This window comes from Lepisosteus oculatus, chromosome 3 (assembly GCF_040954835.1).
Source record: "Lepisosteus oculatus isolate fLepOcu1 chromosome 3, fLepOcu1.hap2, whole genome shotgun sequence".
Lineage (NCBI taxonomy): Eukaryota > Metazoa > Chordata > Actinopteri > Semionotiformes > Lepisosteidae > Lepisosteus > Lepisosteus oculatus.
Genome location: NC_090698.1, coordinates 67,792,106 through 67,809,543, shown reverse-complemented (window position 1 = coordinate 67,809,543; position 17,438 = coordinate 67,792,106). Strand labels below are relative to the sequence as shown.

The 17,438-nt window shown below is 37.2% G+C and overlaps 1 protein-coding gene across 1 annotated transcript; it reads left to right on the top strand.

Moving 5' to 3' along the window:
* The first annotated feature begins 931 nt into the window (after nucleotides 1–931).
* Nucleotides 932–4,469, top strand: LOC102697723 (C-C motif chemokine 20-like). Its single transcript, XM_006626683.3, has 4 exons — nucleotides 932–1,148; nucleotides 2,215–2,335; nucleotides 3,374–3,496; nucleotides 3,929–4,469. Exons 1-4 carry the CDS (start codon nucleotides 947–949, stop codon nucleotides 3,939–3,941), a joined length of 459 nt encoding a protein of 152 aa, XP_006626746.2. The 5' UTR covers nucleotides 932–946; the 3' UTR covers nucleotides 3,942–4,469.
* The last annotated feature ends 12,969 nt before the right edge of the window (nucleotides 4,470–17,438 follow it).

The following is a 17,438-nucleotide window of genomic DNA, read 5'->3' as shown; positions in this document are numbered from 1 at the left end:
ACCTGTGCAGGTTAATTATTTTTTTTAACTGTAGTTGCTTTAACCAAAGTTTGAGAGAATGATAAAAGCACTGAGAAACAGGGTATGAATATATCGCCAAATTAGAAAATAGCATGGAATGAACTTAATGAAAATACAGTTCGCTTCTCCCCATTTTCCTCTGTGTTGCATTCCCAGTGACGTTCCCCATCTGGAGGAAGACAGACGTCATTGTTCACCACAGGAGGATCAGCCAAGAGTGCAAGTGTGTAGCCCAAGGCATGAGGGAAGCTGGGATTCTGCACACAAAATACAGACATTTGATTAACTTAGCAAGTTTCCAGTTATCTCAAAATGATCCACAGAGAAAGTGAGATTCAGAAAGAGTTAATTTCATTTCCAGCAGTACGGGGACTTTTTTTGCTTTTTGAAGGGACATAGGTCCCCTCTGTGCCTCTTTCACATTCCAGTTGAGGGGAGTTTAAGGAAATTTCTGGGAGGCAGACATGCTGTATATATTCCTTTTAGTGTCACCATTGACCTTTCCTTATTATATAACACTAATCCCATCTATTTGTTGCTGCAATTAAAATAAAACTATTGAAAAATAATTTCCACTCCGGACATCCACTGACAAGTTAGCCATGTTATATAATATTGAGACTGCACAGAACATCTACTCAACTAAAATCTTAATTCTTTTATATTACCGGTTTAAAATAAATAAGAATAATTGAATCAGCTGCATAAATACTACATGCTTTTTTCTATAGTAGGATATAGAGTGAAGTAAGGTTTGTAAGAGCATGGTTGAGCTTTGACATAAATATTCCTTCAGCTGTGCAACTTTTTACTTCCGTTCCTTGGACTTTTACATTATTCAATAGCAGACATGCTGTAGGGCAATTCTTTAAGTAAAAAGACACTAAAAGGGCCTTTCAGGTTGACTGGATTACCAGGAATAGGCATGGAGTATTGGCTGGAAGCCAAGGAGGCAGGTATGTTGAGTAAAAACGAAACTCTGTGTCAGGTATTTATACAGGCAATCCACACAGTACACCTGCACGACTTCGCCACACTCAGCCAGACAAGCAGAAGCATGAGCACAATGTCTCTGAAAGTTATAACCCTCCTTCTGCTGGCGTCCATCCTCTGGAGCTCTTCAGAAGGTAAGAACCCATTGCTTACTTGCAGCGTGGCAGCCCGCTTGTTTTCAAAGGTAACTGCCCATGAGAATGTAAAAAAAAAAGCTTTTTAGATATTTTAGTATCAAAAAAGACTGGACTGTCTGATAACCTTACAGAAAGAAGTTTTTATCACTAAGTGCATATCACATCACAACGTCTGTTGTTGTTAAGGAGATTTTGGCTTACCACATAAAAACCTGATTTTAAAAGAAATGCATAAGCTACAGCATTGCAGGCCAATGCTTAATGCTTCATTCTTTTACTACCTGGCTACCATTTCGTTAACACTGCTGAGATTCTTTGGAATAACCAGTGAGTAAATGATGAATAATTCCCGTCTTTATATTTCAACAAGAGATTATAAGACACTGTAAAACTAACAAGAATCACAATTCAATTCTTTAGTACGACACATTTTACTATTCTGCACTGGAAGCAGATTGGAGCCCATTGTAAAATGCTGTGTTACAGTCTTTTTACAGTATGTTGGTTTTATGCTTCCACTGCTTGCTCAGACCTCTGCCATCTAAACACCATGAATCAAAACATCTGGCTTCTAAATAATGTTTTGTAAGGATCTATGCGATGTAGCATTAATGTTTGAAGCAGCAGCCCCCTGCATTATCTTGCATAAAGTATTATGTGTCAAAGGTGAAATGTTTAAACTTCCCAAGCTTGTCATCTTGTAAAATGTTTCAAACATGTCTGAAAAAACCCTAAACTAATTTGCAGCTGCTTTCCTGTAAAGATACAGGACATGAACCATTATTTCCAGTTCTTCCTAAATAATCTGCTCCAATGATTCAACATAATATTGCTTAACATCATAATTGCCTGCCATCTAGAAAATAGCACACTGAACCCTTAATTGATACTGCCTCGTACCATTTTGCTGCTCAGAGACCGGTCGTTGTTATGCTTTCTGGCATATAAAAAGAGTAAATAAGAACATTTTTGTTAATTACATTTATTGCATATTATATTAAAATAAATTGCTGGTGGATCCACAGTTCCAGCTGATTAATCATTTGTATTTGATTCCTTACAGCAAACACTGAAGGTGCAGTTGACTGCTGTTTAGCAACTAGTGAGAAGGTAATCCCGAGAAAAGCTGTCGTTTCCTATAGCAGGCAAGAAGCTGATGGGGACTGCATAATCTCAGCAGTTTTGTAAGTTTCTTTCTTCACTAATTGAATATAAGTTGAATTAATTTCCATTATATTAATAGAAGATAGACACTAGCAGCTAAGAACTTTGATCTGGAAAATAGCTACTTTTGAGTGTGATTTAGTGTACCCACTAAAAATTGACAATTAAACCTCACACAGTTACATTTTAATCAGTATTTAATCACTTATTACTATTTTAGACCTGTAAAGAACAATTTTATTCCAGTTATTATGTAATTTATTCAACATTATTTATTCAACAGCCTTGGCTGTTGACCTTACTCATCCCTAGGAATGTTTTCAAAAAATGCGCAAAACTTAGGGAATACTGTACAGTATATTACCTTACTTGGCTACTTCCTTCTTTTCTTATTAATGACTTCTTTATGGGTTAAAGTCAAACACACTGGCTCATAGGTAGCGGCATGCTGGACACTACTTTTGCACAGTGTTTAATCACAGAAATAAAAGATTGCTGAATAAAATAACACTTTAGCAAAATAGGGTCCTATTAGTTTTGTTAATATTATACAGGTAAGATGAAGAGAAACTATAGTTTTAAAGTTTTATATGACAGAAATAAAAGCAGTAGTACCAAGCAGAGGTACAAATGCCTCTGTTCTGAGTGTAGTACCTTAATGAATGAAATAGTGATTTTATCTTAATGTTCTCAAGCCTGTAGCTACAGTACCGCTACACAGTACTTTACACTTTAAGAGAAAAGTCTTTGTTGCAGCTGTACTACTGCCAAACAATGAATAGGATAATCTTTAAAGGAAACAAAGCTAGTTGAAAGAACGTCTTTTTTTTCATATAAAAAGTTAAATACACTGTACAATGTGTACAAATTCCATGTACCTCTCATCCTACAGCTGTAAATAATGAGTAATAAAGCTCACCTGCCCTGCAGTACTTATCAAATTGATTTTGACCACTGCAATCTTAGTTTTCTTGCTATCTTGTTTTCGACTCTAGAATCTGCTGATACCCTATTTTTTGAGCGTACTCTGAGTCTAACTTTCCAATCTTCGCACACAGGTTCATCACTAAGAACGGCTATAGACTTTGCGCGCCCCCCAACGCCAAATGGGTGAAAGCGTTGATAAGGAAACTAAACAAAAAGGCACAGGCCAAAAAACTCAAGAATGAGAAGAAAAGAGGGTGAGGCATCTTTGCATCAATTTCAACCTCTTTGGTAGAGTTTGTTTTTATGCTGCCCTTTATTTGATGCCATTTTCAAAAGTATGTTGACCAGTTGCATTAATAAAACAAAAAAAGAAAAAAATATTGTTTTTAGTGTGCAGACTAAAGTCAGTTAATTCCCATTATAAATCGCACGAAGTCTCACCTTTTTTTTAACTTACTTAAAACTAGTGCTTCCATATAAAGTCTTCATGTGCTGATGTGAGACGTTTTGCCATCCTGTTTTTGATTTCTGCGTTGAACGATATTTTAATATGTCTTTCCTTCCCTAACTTCCCATCACAACTTCCCCTTATTTTCTGGCCTATGTCAAAGCATGATGCAGCACGTCTGCCTTCTTAACATTCATGGCTCAGTCTGCTAACAAATTTCCTCTTTTTTTTTTCACAGGAAGAGGCCATGAAGCCATTGCTGATTTTGCATGTTTCGGTTGTATGGCCTTGGTACCTGCAGTAAAGCTCATTGTATTCAAGTGGCAGCAAGAACTGTGGGACTTCAGGTCAAGCTCACATTTGTCTACATTGTGAAAATGAGGACCAAGGAAACCATTCGAGAATAAATAAGCTTTTCTCTACTTTGCCACAGACTGCTATAGAAAATAAATACACATGTGGTCACAAAGTTGTTAAAGCAGATTATTGTAAAGAATAATAATCAATACTTGTACTGAAAGGAATGACTCATGATAACCATGGTGAAGGATTTCTGTAATAAACTGTGAATACAATAGACTACAGTCATTTCCCAATATACCGTACGAAGCAATGATACAGTACTTTATCAGATGTGAAATATAAATTAGTTGAATATATTTTTATACTTTTGTACGTTTTGTATTATTTCAATATGCTTCATCTTGGATATATCGTTTGTGAACCTTTTTGTAAATATGTTTAATCTTAGAGTATTAAATGAATTAAGAATCCAAAAATCTTTCTTTGCTTTTTTTTCTTACCAGAAACATATGGTATACGACAAGAATATCAAAAGATCATGGATTTATTGTTTTCAAAATGTGGGTGCAATGTGGCTTTTATCCTTTTCAGCTTAAGTGCTACTCTTTAGTAGCCAAGCATACAGTAGCACTTGAATAAGTTCTTCCTTCCAGGTGGTCTACTCCACTTGAATAAGTACATATTTTCTGGATCCAGTGGTTTCACCCATCTACTTAAAATTTCTAAAAGACTATTATCTGCTTTGCATGATCATAAACAACATTAAAATGCATGAATGTGACATTACTGTCAATATGAGGGAAACAATGATGAGAAACTGTGTATAATAGAAGCAAGCCTTTGCTGAAGTTTAAAAGAAAAGAGAGCAGGTTCTCAGTGGCAAAAAGGATTCCTTGTCTCTGAAGAAAACTATTGCATTGTAAAAACTGTAACTATAGAAGAGAAGCTGAACAGAAAAATAAAAAAAGTGAAAGAAACTTTACCAACATACTGTACCTGCATTACATTTGCAAATAGAGATTGCATTTCAGACAAATACACCTGAAAGAGGCAAAAACGTATTGCTTGGGTATATTCTTTTAATATGCAATTGATCATTGTGGTCTTTGCTTTAAAGAGTAAGCACCACTTTTTGAAAGAAGACACAAAGTGTGACACGCTATTCAGCTACTGTGACTCAAAAGAAAGAGCCATTCACAAAACAATCAAAATATGCCAGCAAGTTGAAAAGTTTATGAAAAGGTAGAAAGTAGTCTTTTGTAGGTGTCATTATTTAATATAACTATCACATTTTGCTTTGGAATACTATCCTAGTTCTTTTTACGGCTGCTATGTAGTACTCTGTTCAACACAGAAGCACAGTACAGAGGACACTTTATTCATCCTGTGAAGCATCCTCAGATTACCAGTAATATACAGTGACATTGCTAAAAGGCACTTTTCCAGGCTCGAATCGGTTCTATAGATTGCTAAGAATCCATAAAACTATCCCTCACTGCAGAGAAAAAAAATAGGAGTATGAGACGTTTTGTTGAGGATTCTTATTTGTTGATCTAGCCCAGACTCTAACATGTCTTCCTAGGACTCTGATGCTTAAAGAAACAACTTGTGTTATTTCATCGAACGTCATTAAAGTTTTGAGCTTAGACATTTGAAAGCTCGGGAGAGAAAGCAATCCCCACTGCTCAGCAGTCAGAGGCTCTCAGCAATCGAACTAAGTAGTAAACCCCTGCTGTCCTAGCAATTCCTGATTTTTTTTACTGCTCTGTGTCATTCTGCTGCTGTGTCTGCACTGCCTTACCTGCTTTCTGTCTGTCCTGATGGACACTGTCTCCTGGTACCGCAGTCATGAACATCCTCGATGATCAAATGATCCTGGATCCTCTGCTGCATCTGTATACTGCTCTCCATAGTGCCCCCTGTTGACTGCTTGTTGCCACGTTCCCTATGGATTCATGATGAGTTGTCTGAAGACATGCTGTAAAATCGTCTTCATGTCTTGTCATCTCTCTCAAATACTCTTTCCCATTACATTTCCATTACTATCATCTGCAGTTGTAAACCCTCCAATGTTTGCTGTGAGGTACAGTATGTGCAAAACACAAACCAGTTCTTTCCCTGCATCTTTACTGACCAGTTTTCAGTCGGTTACTCCACTTGACAAAAAAAAAGAGAAGCAGTCCCCAGACTTTCCCACCGTAACTGTCCAAAATAGCAAAGTTATAATTACTAATTCTCTGCATTTTATAATGTTATTAAGATGCTTTAATTTTAGGAGGAAACCCACTGGAGTCTTTGATGTTGTGTCGATATGGGTGCTGTATCATTACTGTATCTCATTATGCATCATAAGGCACTGGATTTTAATCAGCAAGTGGACAAAAGCTTGATTTAGTGCCCCATGCTGGTTTGGCCCAATGATTCCTATGCAGTAAGGTCTCTGTATCTTTAAGCATCCTACCTGTAGCCCAGAGCAGTGATCCCACTTTCTATTTCATATCGTTCTACATATCCTTGCCAAAGGTTATTTGAAACACATGTTCAACAATTTATGGTCTCAATTGCTCTGTTCTGTCTGACGCTGATCCTGGCACCTGCTTGTCCTGTTCCTGTTGTTTCATTTGCTCAGATCCTGGTCCTTGTACCCGCAGACGTCCACCAATAACTACCGCAGGGTTTCTAGTCTTCTATGCACATTCTGTACAGGGGGCAAACTAGTCACCTTTGTCCTCATGTTGTGGAAATGTCTAGATGTCGTTACATTTTGGAAGTACTGTACTCTATCAATCCTAACAGTGATCTGCCCTGTTCCCACCTGCTGCTCTCACAGATGAGGACTAGATGGGCCTGTCGAGGCAGAATGGTCCAACCACAGGGAAAAACACGCTGGCGCTGTGCTGCCTTCCTGATATCACTGGATTCTGCTGCTCAGGCCCATGAAGCCGAGAGAGGAGTAGTACCAGGAGCTGGAAGTGCCTGTTCACATGGATCTTCTATTTCACACTCACAGCTGTAGAGCCGATGGCGAGGGCGGGGGGGGGTCGCCTCTGTCTCTGTTCTCTCTTTCGAAGGGGTTCTGTGCTTAAATGAATAAAAACCTGTTCGCACAAACGTTTCAGTCAGCAAATGGAATTAAGTGACACAGATTTGAACTTGGAAGTTTTATTTCTCATGGTGCCACCTTTCAAAGCCATTTTATCCATATTAATCATTTTGTACAGTTTTATACATATTAATCAAATCTTGAGTGCAGTAACTAGAGCATCCGTGTACTAATGACTAATAAGACTAGAAAAAGCGCAATTTTGTATTATGTGTTACTGTAATAAAAAACTCAATTTTAAGAGCGAGTTATTAATACAGTTCAACAAGACAGATATTAGGCTTGTGGGGGGCCCCAGCACTGACTCCCACACACACATTAGATAAGTTTTACTGCCAACTCAATTAACTGTCTTGATTTGTTTGCACTGTATAAACAGCAGACATAAATATACTTCTTTGCAATACTTTCTAGTATATTTTATTTAGATATACGTTATAATGTTTTATAATTTTAATGTATTAGAAACAGTGCATAAAGTGTGTCAATAAATAAAAAATGGTATTTAATTACATATATACAGTATATATATTTTTGAAAACGTGATTGTGAAATACAAGACTTGGCACTGAGCTGAGGGAAAGTACATCTAATTGTTGTAAGTACATGTTCAGACAGCCAAAGTCTAATGGATCTCATTTCCCCTATTACCCAATAAAAACTGGTAGTGGCGTAAAGTCAAAATATAAAAAAAGAAAACAAAACTTTAAAACTCTGTCATGGTGGGGGGTTTGGTGAGAAAAGAGATATATTGTATTTTGTGTTACAATTATCTTCAAACACGTTTTAATCAAAAAAAAGTGAGCATACACTAAATGTTGTAGCCTTCTTTTTACAGTATATGGACAATATTTCTGAAGTAAAAAATGTTATATAATTATGACAAAAAGGAAGTACAATAAGTCTTTAAAAATGTTCACAGTACCACAAAAAGCACATTGTGCCACATTGTATTAAGGGCATTTTCTGAAGACAAAAACTGAAGACCACCAGTTTTTAAAATTAAGTTAATTATTTTTTCTTTTCAAACAAAGTACAGATACATAATGAAAAGAGAAAAGTATATTTTAATCCAAACCTTAAGGCAATTTAACAGCATTCTGAGTAATGACTAAATACTCATACTGTGAATAGGAACACAAATACAGTAGGAACAGGGAGTGTGACAAAAACCCTACCTAAGTAATAAGATGGCTCATTTGGCCTGAGATAATTAAAACTCAACAAAGAAGTTCAGAGAAGGAATCTTTATCGTAACGAAACCTTTATGGTTTCAAATAAGACCTGCTATTCCGAAACCCAACCACCAGCTAAAACCATGAAACTCTTTACATACCAAACAACTGTTCACACCATACAAGGAAGTGTCTACTAACCATTCACCAATTCTTCAATAACTGGTAATTACAAATTTACTTCTAGTGTGTAATCTTTACAAATATTAAAAGCATTTATTGAAGACTTGTAGCAGGTCTGCTGAAATATCAGTCCTCTCCTGACCACTGCCGACCACAGAAATGTGGACTTTATTCAATGTAGTGAAAGGCGATGAAAAGTTGAACCCACATGACATTTACAAGCTCCAGAATGACACAAGGATTTGAGCACTCAAGCGTATCAGAGCATTCAAAAGATAAAAAAGAGAAACATTGAGATGTTGAGACAACGTTACTGAACCTGCAAACAAACTATTTTTGCATGCCTATGCAGAGGAAATGTAGCAGACAAAATAAAATAATAATATAAATTTAATTCTTCCCGTTTCAGGCTGATCTGTGTTCACAGCAAGACTTGTCCAGGAACCATATTACAGAAACTATGCAGCTGCTGGCTTTCAAAGACAGAACATCAGGTTTAAGAAAACTGATATTACTACAGATTGTTCAGACTGATTTTCCTTTCTTTAGACAGGCGAGTGTCTATTACAAAACTTTCCTATCTCACACTTTTTCTAATGTGTTTCCCCTTTAAAATGTTGGATATCCTGGATGGTTTCCATGCTAACAGTTTGCCAACATAATTTTGTTTGAGTTACAGGACATGAAAATCTTTTTAATTTGAGAATGCCTATTTACGGATCCAAACAAAATCCAATCTCAGCATTTTCACATGGAAATATGCTATACACTGTATTTCAAATATGCACGTAATAGAAGTAAATACAGTATCTATTACTTCTCTATAGATGATGATTTTGCTTATATCCTACAGCATTTTTAAAGGGTGTTTACTAATAATAATTAAAGAATTGCTCTAGTGGAATGGGGAGATAGAATTCTTGGCCTACATTGACACTACTGACACTACAATGGTGGGTATTTTGTTTTTCTTGATAAGAATGGACTTGTCAGTTTGCTTTCAGCAGTGTCCCAAAATAGTATAAACCAATCACCTCTTCAAATGCAATGTCCCAGCACGCAACATTATGACATCCAATGTTGGGGTTTTGTTTCTTATCATTTTCTGCAAAGCCTCCCCTTTTTATTACCCATTATAGATGACTACTTTTTTAACTCTATATAACCACTGCAGTGTGAAACAGCCGAAACTGCTTTAACGTATCCTTTAACATATGCATAATACACTCTGCAACAATTATGAACAGGTAGTATTTTGTTTCAATTGGTGTTAGTAGGTGATACTGTTAACACAAATGAGATTGTCTACCGAAATCTGGGTTATATCCTAACCAAAATCAGGATAGGACAGGCAACTTAATAAATCCTGTCATAATACTGTAACAATAAAAAATACATTTGGAATAATTCTGTTCTAGCCACTATAGATAGGTACAGTAGGCATGCTATGAGTTATTTTTCTTCCAAAAAATCAGTCTACAAAAATGTTATTGCATAACTACCGAGAAAAGCCAGTGAAAATATTAAATTAGGGTAATTCCTTGCAGCTGTTGTATATCTGTATTATTAAAGGTACAGGTGATTGTGTGATTGTTTTTGCCAGAGTTACTTAAAACTATCTTGTCTAAGCCAATTAGTTTAGAGTTAGGGGCTGTCTGACCTGTCTCATGTTTCCAGTAAAACAATAGTTTCACATGTGAAAAAAAAATATATCCTAAAAGCATTAACAAATGTGACAGACCGGCCCCACCTACTACTGTACAAGGTGAACTCATCATGAGCCGCCTGCAAATATCTTTTTTACACCACACACTCATTAACATTATTCTCACTTTTCTAACAGTTTGTTTGCATTTCTCTCATTGTCACACTTTTACAAACTGTTCCAATTCATTTCACCCTCAAACTACACTTTCTCTCAGCGACACGTTACTCACAGTCTGGTACAGTATGTTTTCACCTCCTGCCAAGACTCTTCTCTGTCCCTGAAGTGGAGACACACCAGATGTCTCTCAGCACTAGAGAGCCAGGAGCAGCCCCCCACACACATACTGTACACACTATTCTTTCAGAGCCAGGAGCCTTTCCACCTCTGTGTCCCGCACTCTGGAGTGTTCACTCTACGCTTCCCAGCACAGCCAGAACCTACAGTAGATGGGCAGTCCTTCCCAGTCTTCTTCCAAAGAGCTGGAAAAATACAGGCTGCGTCTCCTGCTCTCACAATGATACCAAAACATTCACGTGATACAGACGTTAACATGGCTTCCTTTACCCGTTTCCTCCACACCAATTCTCATATTAACTCCCTTACCTCGTTTCACAATACACACCCACCCTAACGTCACGCTACACTGTCACCAAGCTCCCTTACATTAATAAACTCACTTTTCTTTCACTCTTGGGCACGACCAGACGGGAGAGAACTGCTGGCTGATGGACCACAATGGGACAAACACTCTGCGTCATACCGTGGACACGCTAGACTATCCCCTTACTGCAGAAGTTGTTTTTCACCATAACCCCACTTGGACAGTAGCTCCCACACATCCTTCTCCTTTTGGGGAAGACTCCTCTCCAGCTGTTCTCTTCCCACTGTCCATTTTCCTTCACCAATACACACAGACTTGCGTCCACTTACGACACCTCTGCTGCACAGCCATGCCACATCTCTGGCGATCGCAAGCATCCGCCTCTGTTGGTTGCCTCTATGGCTTGCTTTTCACCGGGCTCTCTTCCAGAGCCCCAATGGCAGCACGGACTGCATTCCCTCCGCTTTCCTACACCTCCACGGCACTGACAGCTGACAGCGTCTGTGCCCCTTAGCCACACCTCACTCGTACCTCAGACACAGTTCAACCATAGCTGCATCTCTGGCAACCACAACAGACAACCTCCGCTGCCCTCCCTGGCTGTTTTAAAGCAGCTTCACGGCACCTGCGGCCAGCAGCTCACAGCTGCACCGCCATACTGCCTCCCCAGAGAACAAAAGCCCACCTGCACACCACCTATCAGGTTGCTTTCTGCCAACATGAAATAATGCTTTCTGAGAGGGTTTTGCTGCATTTCAAGAGTGTTTAGACAGGATATTTAAATAGGACAGCTCACAGCTGCAGCTCATCAAGACACCAGTTCCTTGCAGCTGTACTGTACCTTCCGAGACAAAAATCAGCTAATGGCCTGTCACACCAAACATCTTCCATATTTAACAAATCTTCATCTTATGTTTTAGCGTTTCAGGTTTAAAAAAAGCCCCTGTGTTTGTCGATATTTCTGAGATCAATTTTAACCTAAGATCTGTGACTTTATACTTCATGTCATAGCTACAACTCATGTATCGTACCCTCCCAAGCCAATATGGAGTTTACAACAAATGTGGAAAAATTCCTCAGTTGTCCTAAATCATAATCAATCGTGACATCATTTTTTTAAATGAAAAAAACTATAAATATGAAATATTTTTCCTCTTTAACCTTCATCTTTTGTATCCCTCTTCTATCATATCTCCACTTCTGCAGCTGCCCTGTGGTGTCGAAGAAAAGTCTTCACTCAGGTTAGGTGTGGTCAAGCCGAGTCCTTTATTTACGCGCATGAGGAGGATAGATCATGCAGATCTGAAAGCAATCTCTCATACAGATCTAAAAAAAACTAAGGATACAATTGCCGACTCTCTTACATGAATATCAAATCTTATGTCGTGTGGTTTGAGCTCCTCCATTACTGACCATTTATTGCAATGGAATTGTGTGACACTCCATTTCTTTTTTAATTTCATATTGCAGATGTGCAGTAGAGGCATCTGCAACAAACCCATAATATCTGTATCATGCATTTAATAGACTGGGATGGAAGAGCAGCAGATGTCAGAGAGTAAACGATTTTTCCTGCACTTTTCTCACTCTTAAGGCACAGTTATTACTGCACTTGGACAAACATCACTAGTACAGCACAGTTTCAAAACTTGAATTTATATTAGTACTGTTTATTGGTGTATTCAAAGAAGACAGCTTTGGTATTAGACACTAGTCACTTACTAGAGGTGTAGACCAGAGTAAATGAAAGATATTGTATTGCAAATTGAGGTAGAACAGCAAGGCTCAGATACTTTTGAATGGAGATGTGTATTTTCACATTTAGAAATCATCCTCTATGTCTCATCAAAATATGAAGAAGTACAGCATGAGAAGCAAATAAAAATGAAATATAAATGAAATATTCATGATATTTTAAGTTTTTCCCGCTAACTACCAGAATGAGTAAAGGTTTCGGGGTTTAAGCAGAAAAGGGAGTTATTACAGTACGTTCCTTCTAATAATCTTATTAGGCACAGTTTAAGAAAACAAGGAAACAACCTTTAGACATTTCTAAAAATGGCTAATAAGACCCTCCTCTTTGAAAGAATGGAGAAGTATACTTGGCACAGATTTTTCCCGATGGCAGCTTTTTGTAAATGTTTTACAATAAGAGTGGAAAGCCCCCAACAAAACAATACGAAGCCAAGCGTTGTGCTGCAGGAGCTTGTGCTGAAATCATAGCTTGCCTTTGCCTGGCATTTGTAGGGTCGCACTCTAAAGGGTCGTTGATCTCTGTGAGTACTTCTAGCTTCTCGTAAAAAGAGCAGATTGTTGGGTGACAGTAGAAATCCCCTTCTTCCTTACTGGCCTTTTTTACTGAGCTCGTGTGAAAGACGAAGATGAACTGTTAAAGTTTGTTCTTGTAAGTTATAAGAGATTTGGCCATGAAACAATACTTACCGGATCATGTAAGCTTTCTTCCTGCACATGCATATACAAACCTTAATATAACAATAATGATTACTGTATACCAAATGCAGGTTTGCTCAGAAAACAAACAGTCTAGCTTGCTTTTATAAACTATTTGTAATCAAAGCTTCTAAAAACGTAAGAAAAATAAACCCAGTTGTTTTCCCGGTACTATTACTGCAATCATCAATTTTAATGCTCTTTTTATTTATATGTATTTTAGCAAAAGTGGTTCATACTAAATAACTATCTTATTAAAACACATACTGTACTGTAAGTAATATGCAAATCTGGTGCACTTTTTATAAGTATGTTTTACACTATAAGAAATATGGCTTGCTGACAATTCTGTTACGGTATTTTTTTTTAAATGCATTAAGAAGTCTCTATTCCTGTAACCTGTCATATCAGTACAAATCACAGGGGAATCAGAATCTGCTGTAAAAAAAGTTTCTGGTTATCCAGAAATGAAACTAAACTTGTACAGTATGTTCTCATGGAAGTCTTATGCATGCTTCTGTTGTGTCCTATCAAAGTTTTTTTTTGCTTCTTTTTATCACTTTTAACCTTTCTATTGTCCCTGGAGTTTCATGTTTGTCACCGGACAGTCCCATGCATTAATAGCATATACTGTACTGTATCTGTAAGGGAGATTATATTTATTTTTTATCTTTAAAGGGGAACTGCAAACCCAACTTCTCAGACCAGTTATTAAATCTTGGAATCAAAATAAATTAATCGTAATCCCAGAATTTAAAAAATTCCAAACAAAGCACAAAATCTTGACATTTTTGAAGTACTACAATATATAGTCACCATGTTGTCACAAACCCTTTGACGACCATTTCTCCTAACACTGGGCTGCAATGGCGTGATCAAAGCTGGTCAACATCTTCGCCATGTGTTTCTTCATCCTAGTCATTAGGTTATTACAGTACAGTATATTCCATAGCATTCACAGTTTAAGGAGCTTGAAGCTCTTTTTGTTTCTCTTTTCTCAAAAAATGTCCCTAAATATAGTGCAAACACACCTTATCTTATTCTGATGCACTTTATAACAGTTCAAATTGTGATTTGGAGTCAATGGACAAAATTATCTAAATCTAAAGATGAATGAACAATAGACGTTTCACGAGCATGTACTGTAATTGGCACAGATCAGTTTCTAGCACTTTCGCTGTGCTTTAGCATTATTTACATTGTCACACAGATGTTCATTAATGACAGAAAACAAGCAGAAAATGGCATTTGTGATGGTGGCATGTAGCAGCACAAGATTGTTTTCCACATTTTCCAGAATTTCCATTCATGTTGCTCCAGACTTCATACCTGGTAATCAAATAAAAAGAGCAAATGACAGAAACCTGAAGATTTTGCACTTGAGGAAATGAACATTGATTTTGGAAATTTAGAAACACAGAAAAGAGCAGGTGGACCTTGTGAAATGCCATTATTGACACTTCGCAGATAGAGCTATTGTCATCATATGGAGCAGAGCTTTGAGAAACTATGGATTTTATTTGTTAATATTTTAACAGAGTTTTTCAGGTTCACCGAGTGAAAGGAACTAAGGAACTAGTTTATGTGTACAAAATAAAATGATCACCCTGCCCAGCACTTAGAATTAATGAATTTAGGATTTCCTCTTACAAATGCATTCCCATGATCACATTTTTCTCTGTTGTTTTCTAGGTTAGTGACCATGGCTTTGGTTACGGAACTGCTATTAGGCTTGTTGAAACTGAGATATTATACTATACTGTACTTAGGGAAATACTTCATGTGCAATAACTTCCAGAACTTCTAATCACAAAATGCAAGGAACAAAGATGTGTATAAAAAGGGTAAAGTCTACACCAGAACCACAGTGGCTCACTGGACAGAGCTCAACTTGGTTTCTGTTGGGTTGTCATTACTTTTATTGACTGTGCCATTTTCTTTGCCCTTTCCCTTGCTGTAATTTTTTCTTTATCCTGTCAGTTATAAACTGTTTGGTAAGATAGATTATATTTAATTTCATTGGTTTGACGTAAGATGCCACCTTGAAAACAGGACCAAAAAGACTAACTAACTATAACACAAGACGCGGACTATTATTATCTGATTATTTTCTAATTATCTGCGATTATTATTTGTTATCTATCATTTAAGATATCTAAAAGCCTAAGGAGCAGTTTAATTTCAGAGGGGAAAAAAGGATCCCAGATACTTTGTTTTATTATCCTAGAAAGAATTTAATAAAATTGAACTTCTGTAAACCATGAAAAGGGGCAGCATAGTGGCTCAGTGGTTAGCATTGCTGTCTTGCAGTGCTAGGGCTCGGCATTTAATTCCTGGGATTCTATCTTGTTGGGTTTGTATTTTATCCCCATGTTCGTGTAGGTTTTCTCCAGATTCTCCAGTTTCACACACAGTCAGAAAACATACGGTACTAGTAGGTTAATTCTGGGAAACCTGGCCCTAGTGTACAGTAAGTGTGAGTGTGTCTCTGTGTGCCCTGTGACGGACTAATGTCCCATTGCTTACTGGGTTAGGCTCCGGCTCCCCTGCTACACTAAAATTGGATACAATCGATGGAAAAAGGAGGGATGGATGGATGGACCATGAAGCAAAGCAAGTTCCCATAGTGTGGCGGAATCTATAGCTCTATAGTATGATCATGACCCTTACAAACAAGACATTTCTTATCAATTCCCAGCCGATTTCAAGATCTCTAAAGATGATTGGAAGAAAGTCAAGGCATTTAATTGTCTCGGCAAGATGTTCCTCCCAACAGTGCCATGTGACCAGCTTGGTGCTTTTGGAATACTTGGGGGAAGAATCACTGAAAAGATCTCAGGGGAATTTCAGGTCGCCTCTAAATACAGGGCATTATGTTATATTTTGAATTATTATATTATGGTTTATTACGGATATATTGTGTCGTACTGTATGTTACACATCAATGGTGGGAGTCTCTAGGCCACTTAGAGAATTTACTCTCAGTTAAGAACATAAGAAAGGTTACAAATGAGAGGGCACCTTTCAGCACCTCAAGCCCATTTGTGAGATTGTAAAATAGGAATTTGATAGATTTCAGAATATCAGTAAGGAGATGACCTGTCACTTTCATTTCTTCCTAACAGCGATGTGCAATGCTCCAACCACAGCTGACTAAGAGCTCGAATTCATTTCACTATGTGTTTATTTTATCCTGACCATTAGGGGTTGTATCATACAGTATATGGCTGTAGAAGTGACAAATACTGTATAAAAAAGGTTTAAACTGCTTTTCAACTTTTCTTAGAAAATGTCTCTATAATACAAACATGCCTTTAGCCTCAGTTATCATGTCAACAAAAATGTTGTTTGGATGCAATGGGCAAAACTCACAATACCATTCTTTATTACTAGCCTTACTTAACGATATGGAAAAAATAAAAATGACATTTACATTGGTGATGGTGCAACACAAGATTCACTCATTCTGTTCATGCATATTGTGCAAACATCATGCCTGACAGACAAAAGAAAAGAGTAAATAAATGAAACATTCAGAAGATTATCATTGATTGCATAAAATTTGAAAAGTAAATTGGAGCAGAAGCTTTTGAAATAGGCATATTAATGACTTCCAAATAGAGTGTGGTCCATCATAAAGAACGGAGCTTTAGGAAACTGTTGGAGTTTTCTCAGAGGGAATTCCATCTGACCTTTCCAGAAAGGAAGATCTTCATGGAAAGAAAAGAACCCAGTGAAAAAGAAGTTGTCTATACAACATCACCCTAGACTACAAAGTATTCTATATTGATTATTTCTAAAATAAGAAATGTCCGGTGCCTCTCAATTTAGGTGCTAAACAATCATTTGTTTTGCCATAATCATACATTTTTAAATAATGAATTTATTATTTTCTTCTTCTCTGCTTTGTTGGTGCACAGGGATATTTATTTAGGGAACTGCCTCTACTCAGTGTTCGCTGAAACTGAGCAAACCTCAGGTAAACTGAAATATTAACATTTGGCAACCGACACACGGTTTTTCTGTAGCAGTTTTCAGGGATTTCTTGTTATGATTTTTTTTTTATTTAACGTCAATCCATTCTTTTGTTCCTTTATTCATCATCAAAAGTTCATCTTCATCTTAGGAGTTAAAGAGCTTAGGGACACATGACTTCCCTGAGAAATAACACGCCTCTTGGTGTACTTCTCAAAGTGAAACTAAAGAGTATAAATGGACAGGGAT

Bases quoted from the DNA above. Each gene is read 5' to 3' on its own strand.
- LOC102697723 (XM_006626683.3), top strand. From the start codon at position 947: ATGGAGTATTGGCTGGAAGCCAAGGAGGCAGGTATGTTGAGTAAAAAC. The intron at 1,149-2,214 runs GTAAGAACCCAT...GATTCCTTACAG, and splicing joins CCTCTGGAGCTCTTCAGAAG to CAAACACTGAAGGTGCAGTT. The intron at 2,336-3,373 runs GTAAGTTTCTTT...CTTCGCACACAG, and splicing joins TGCATAATCTCAGCAGTTTT to GTTCATCACTAAGAACGGCT.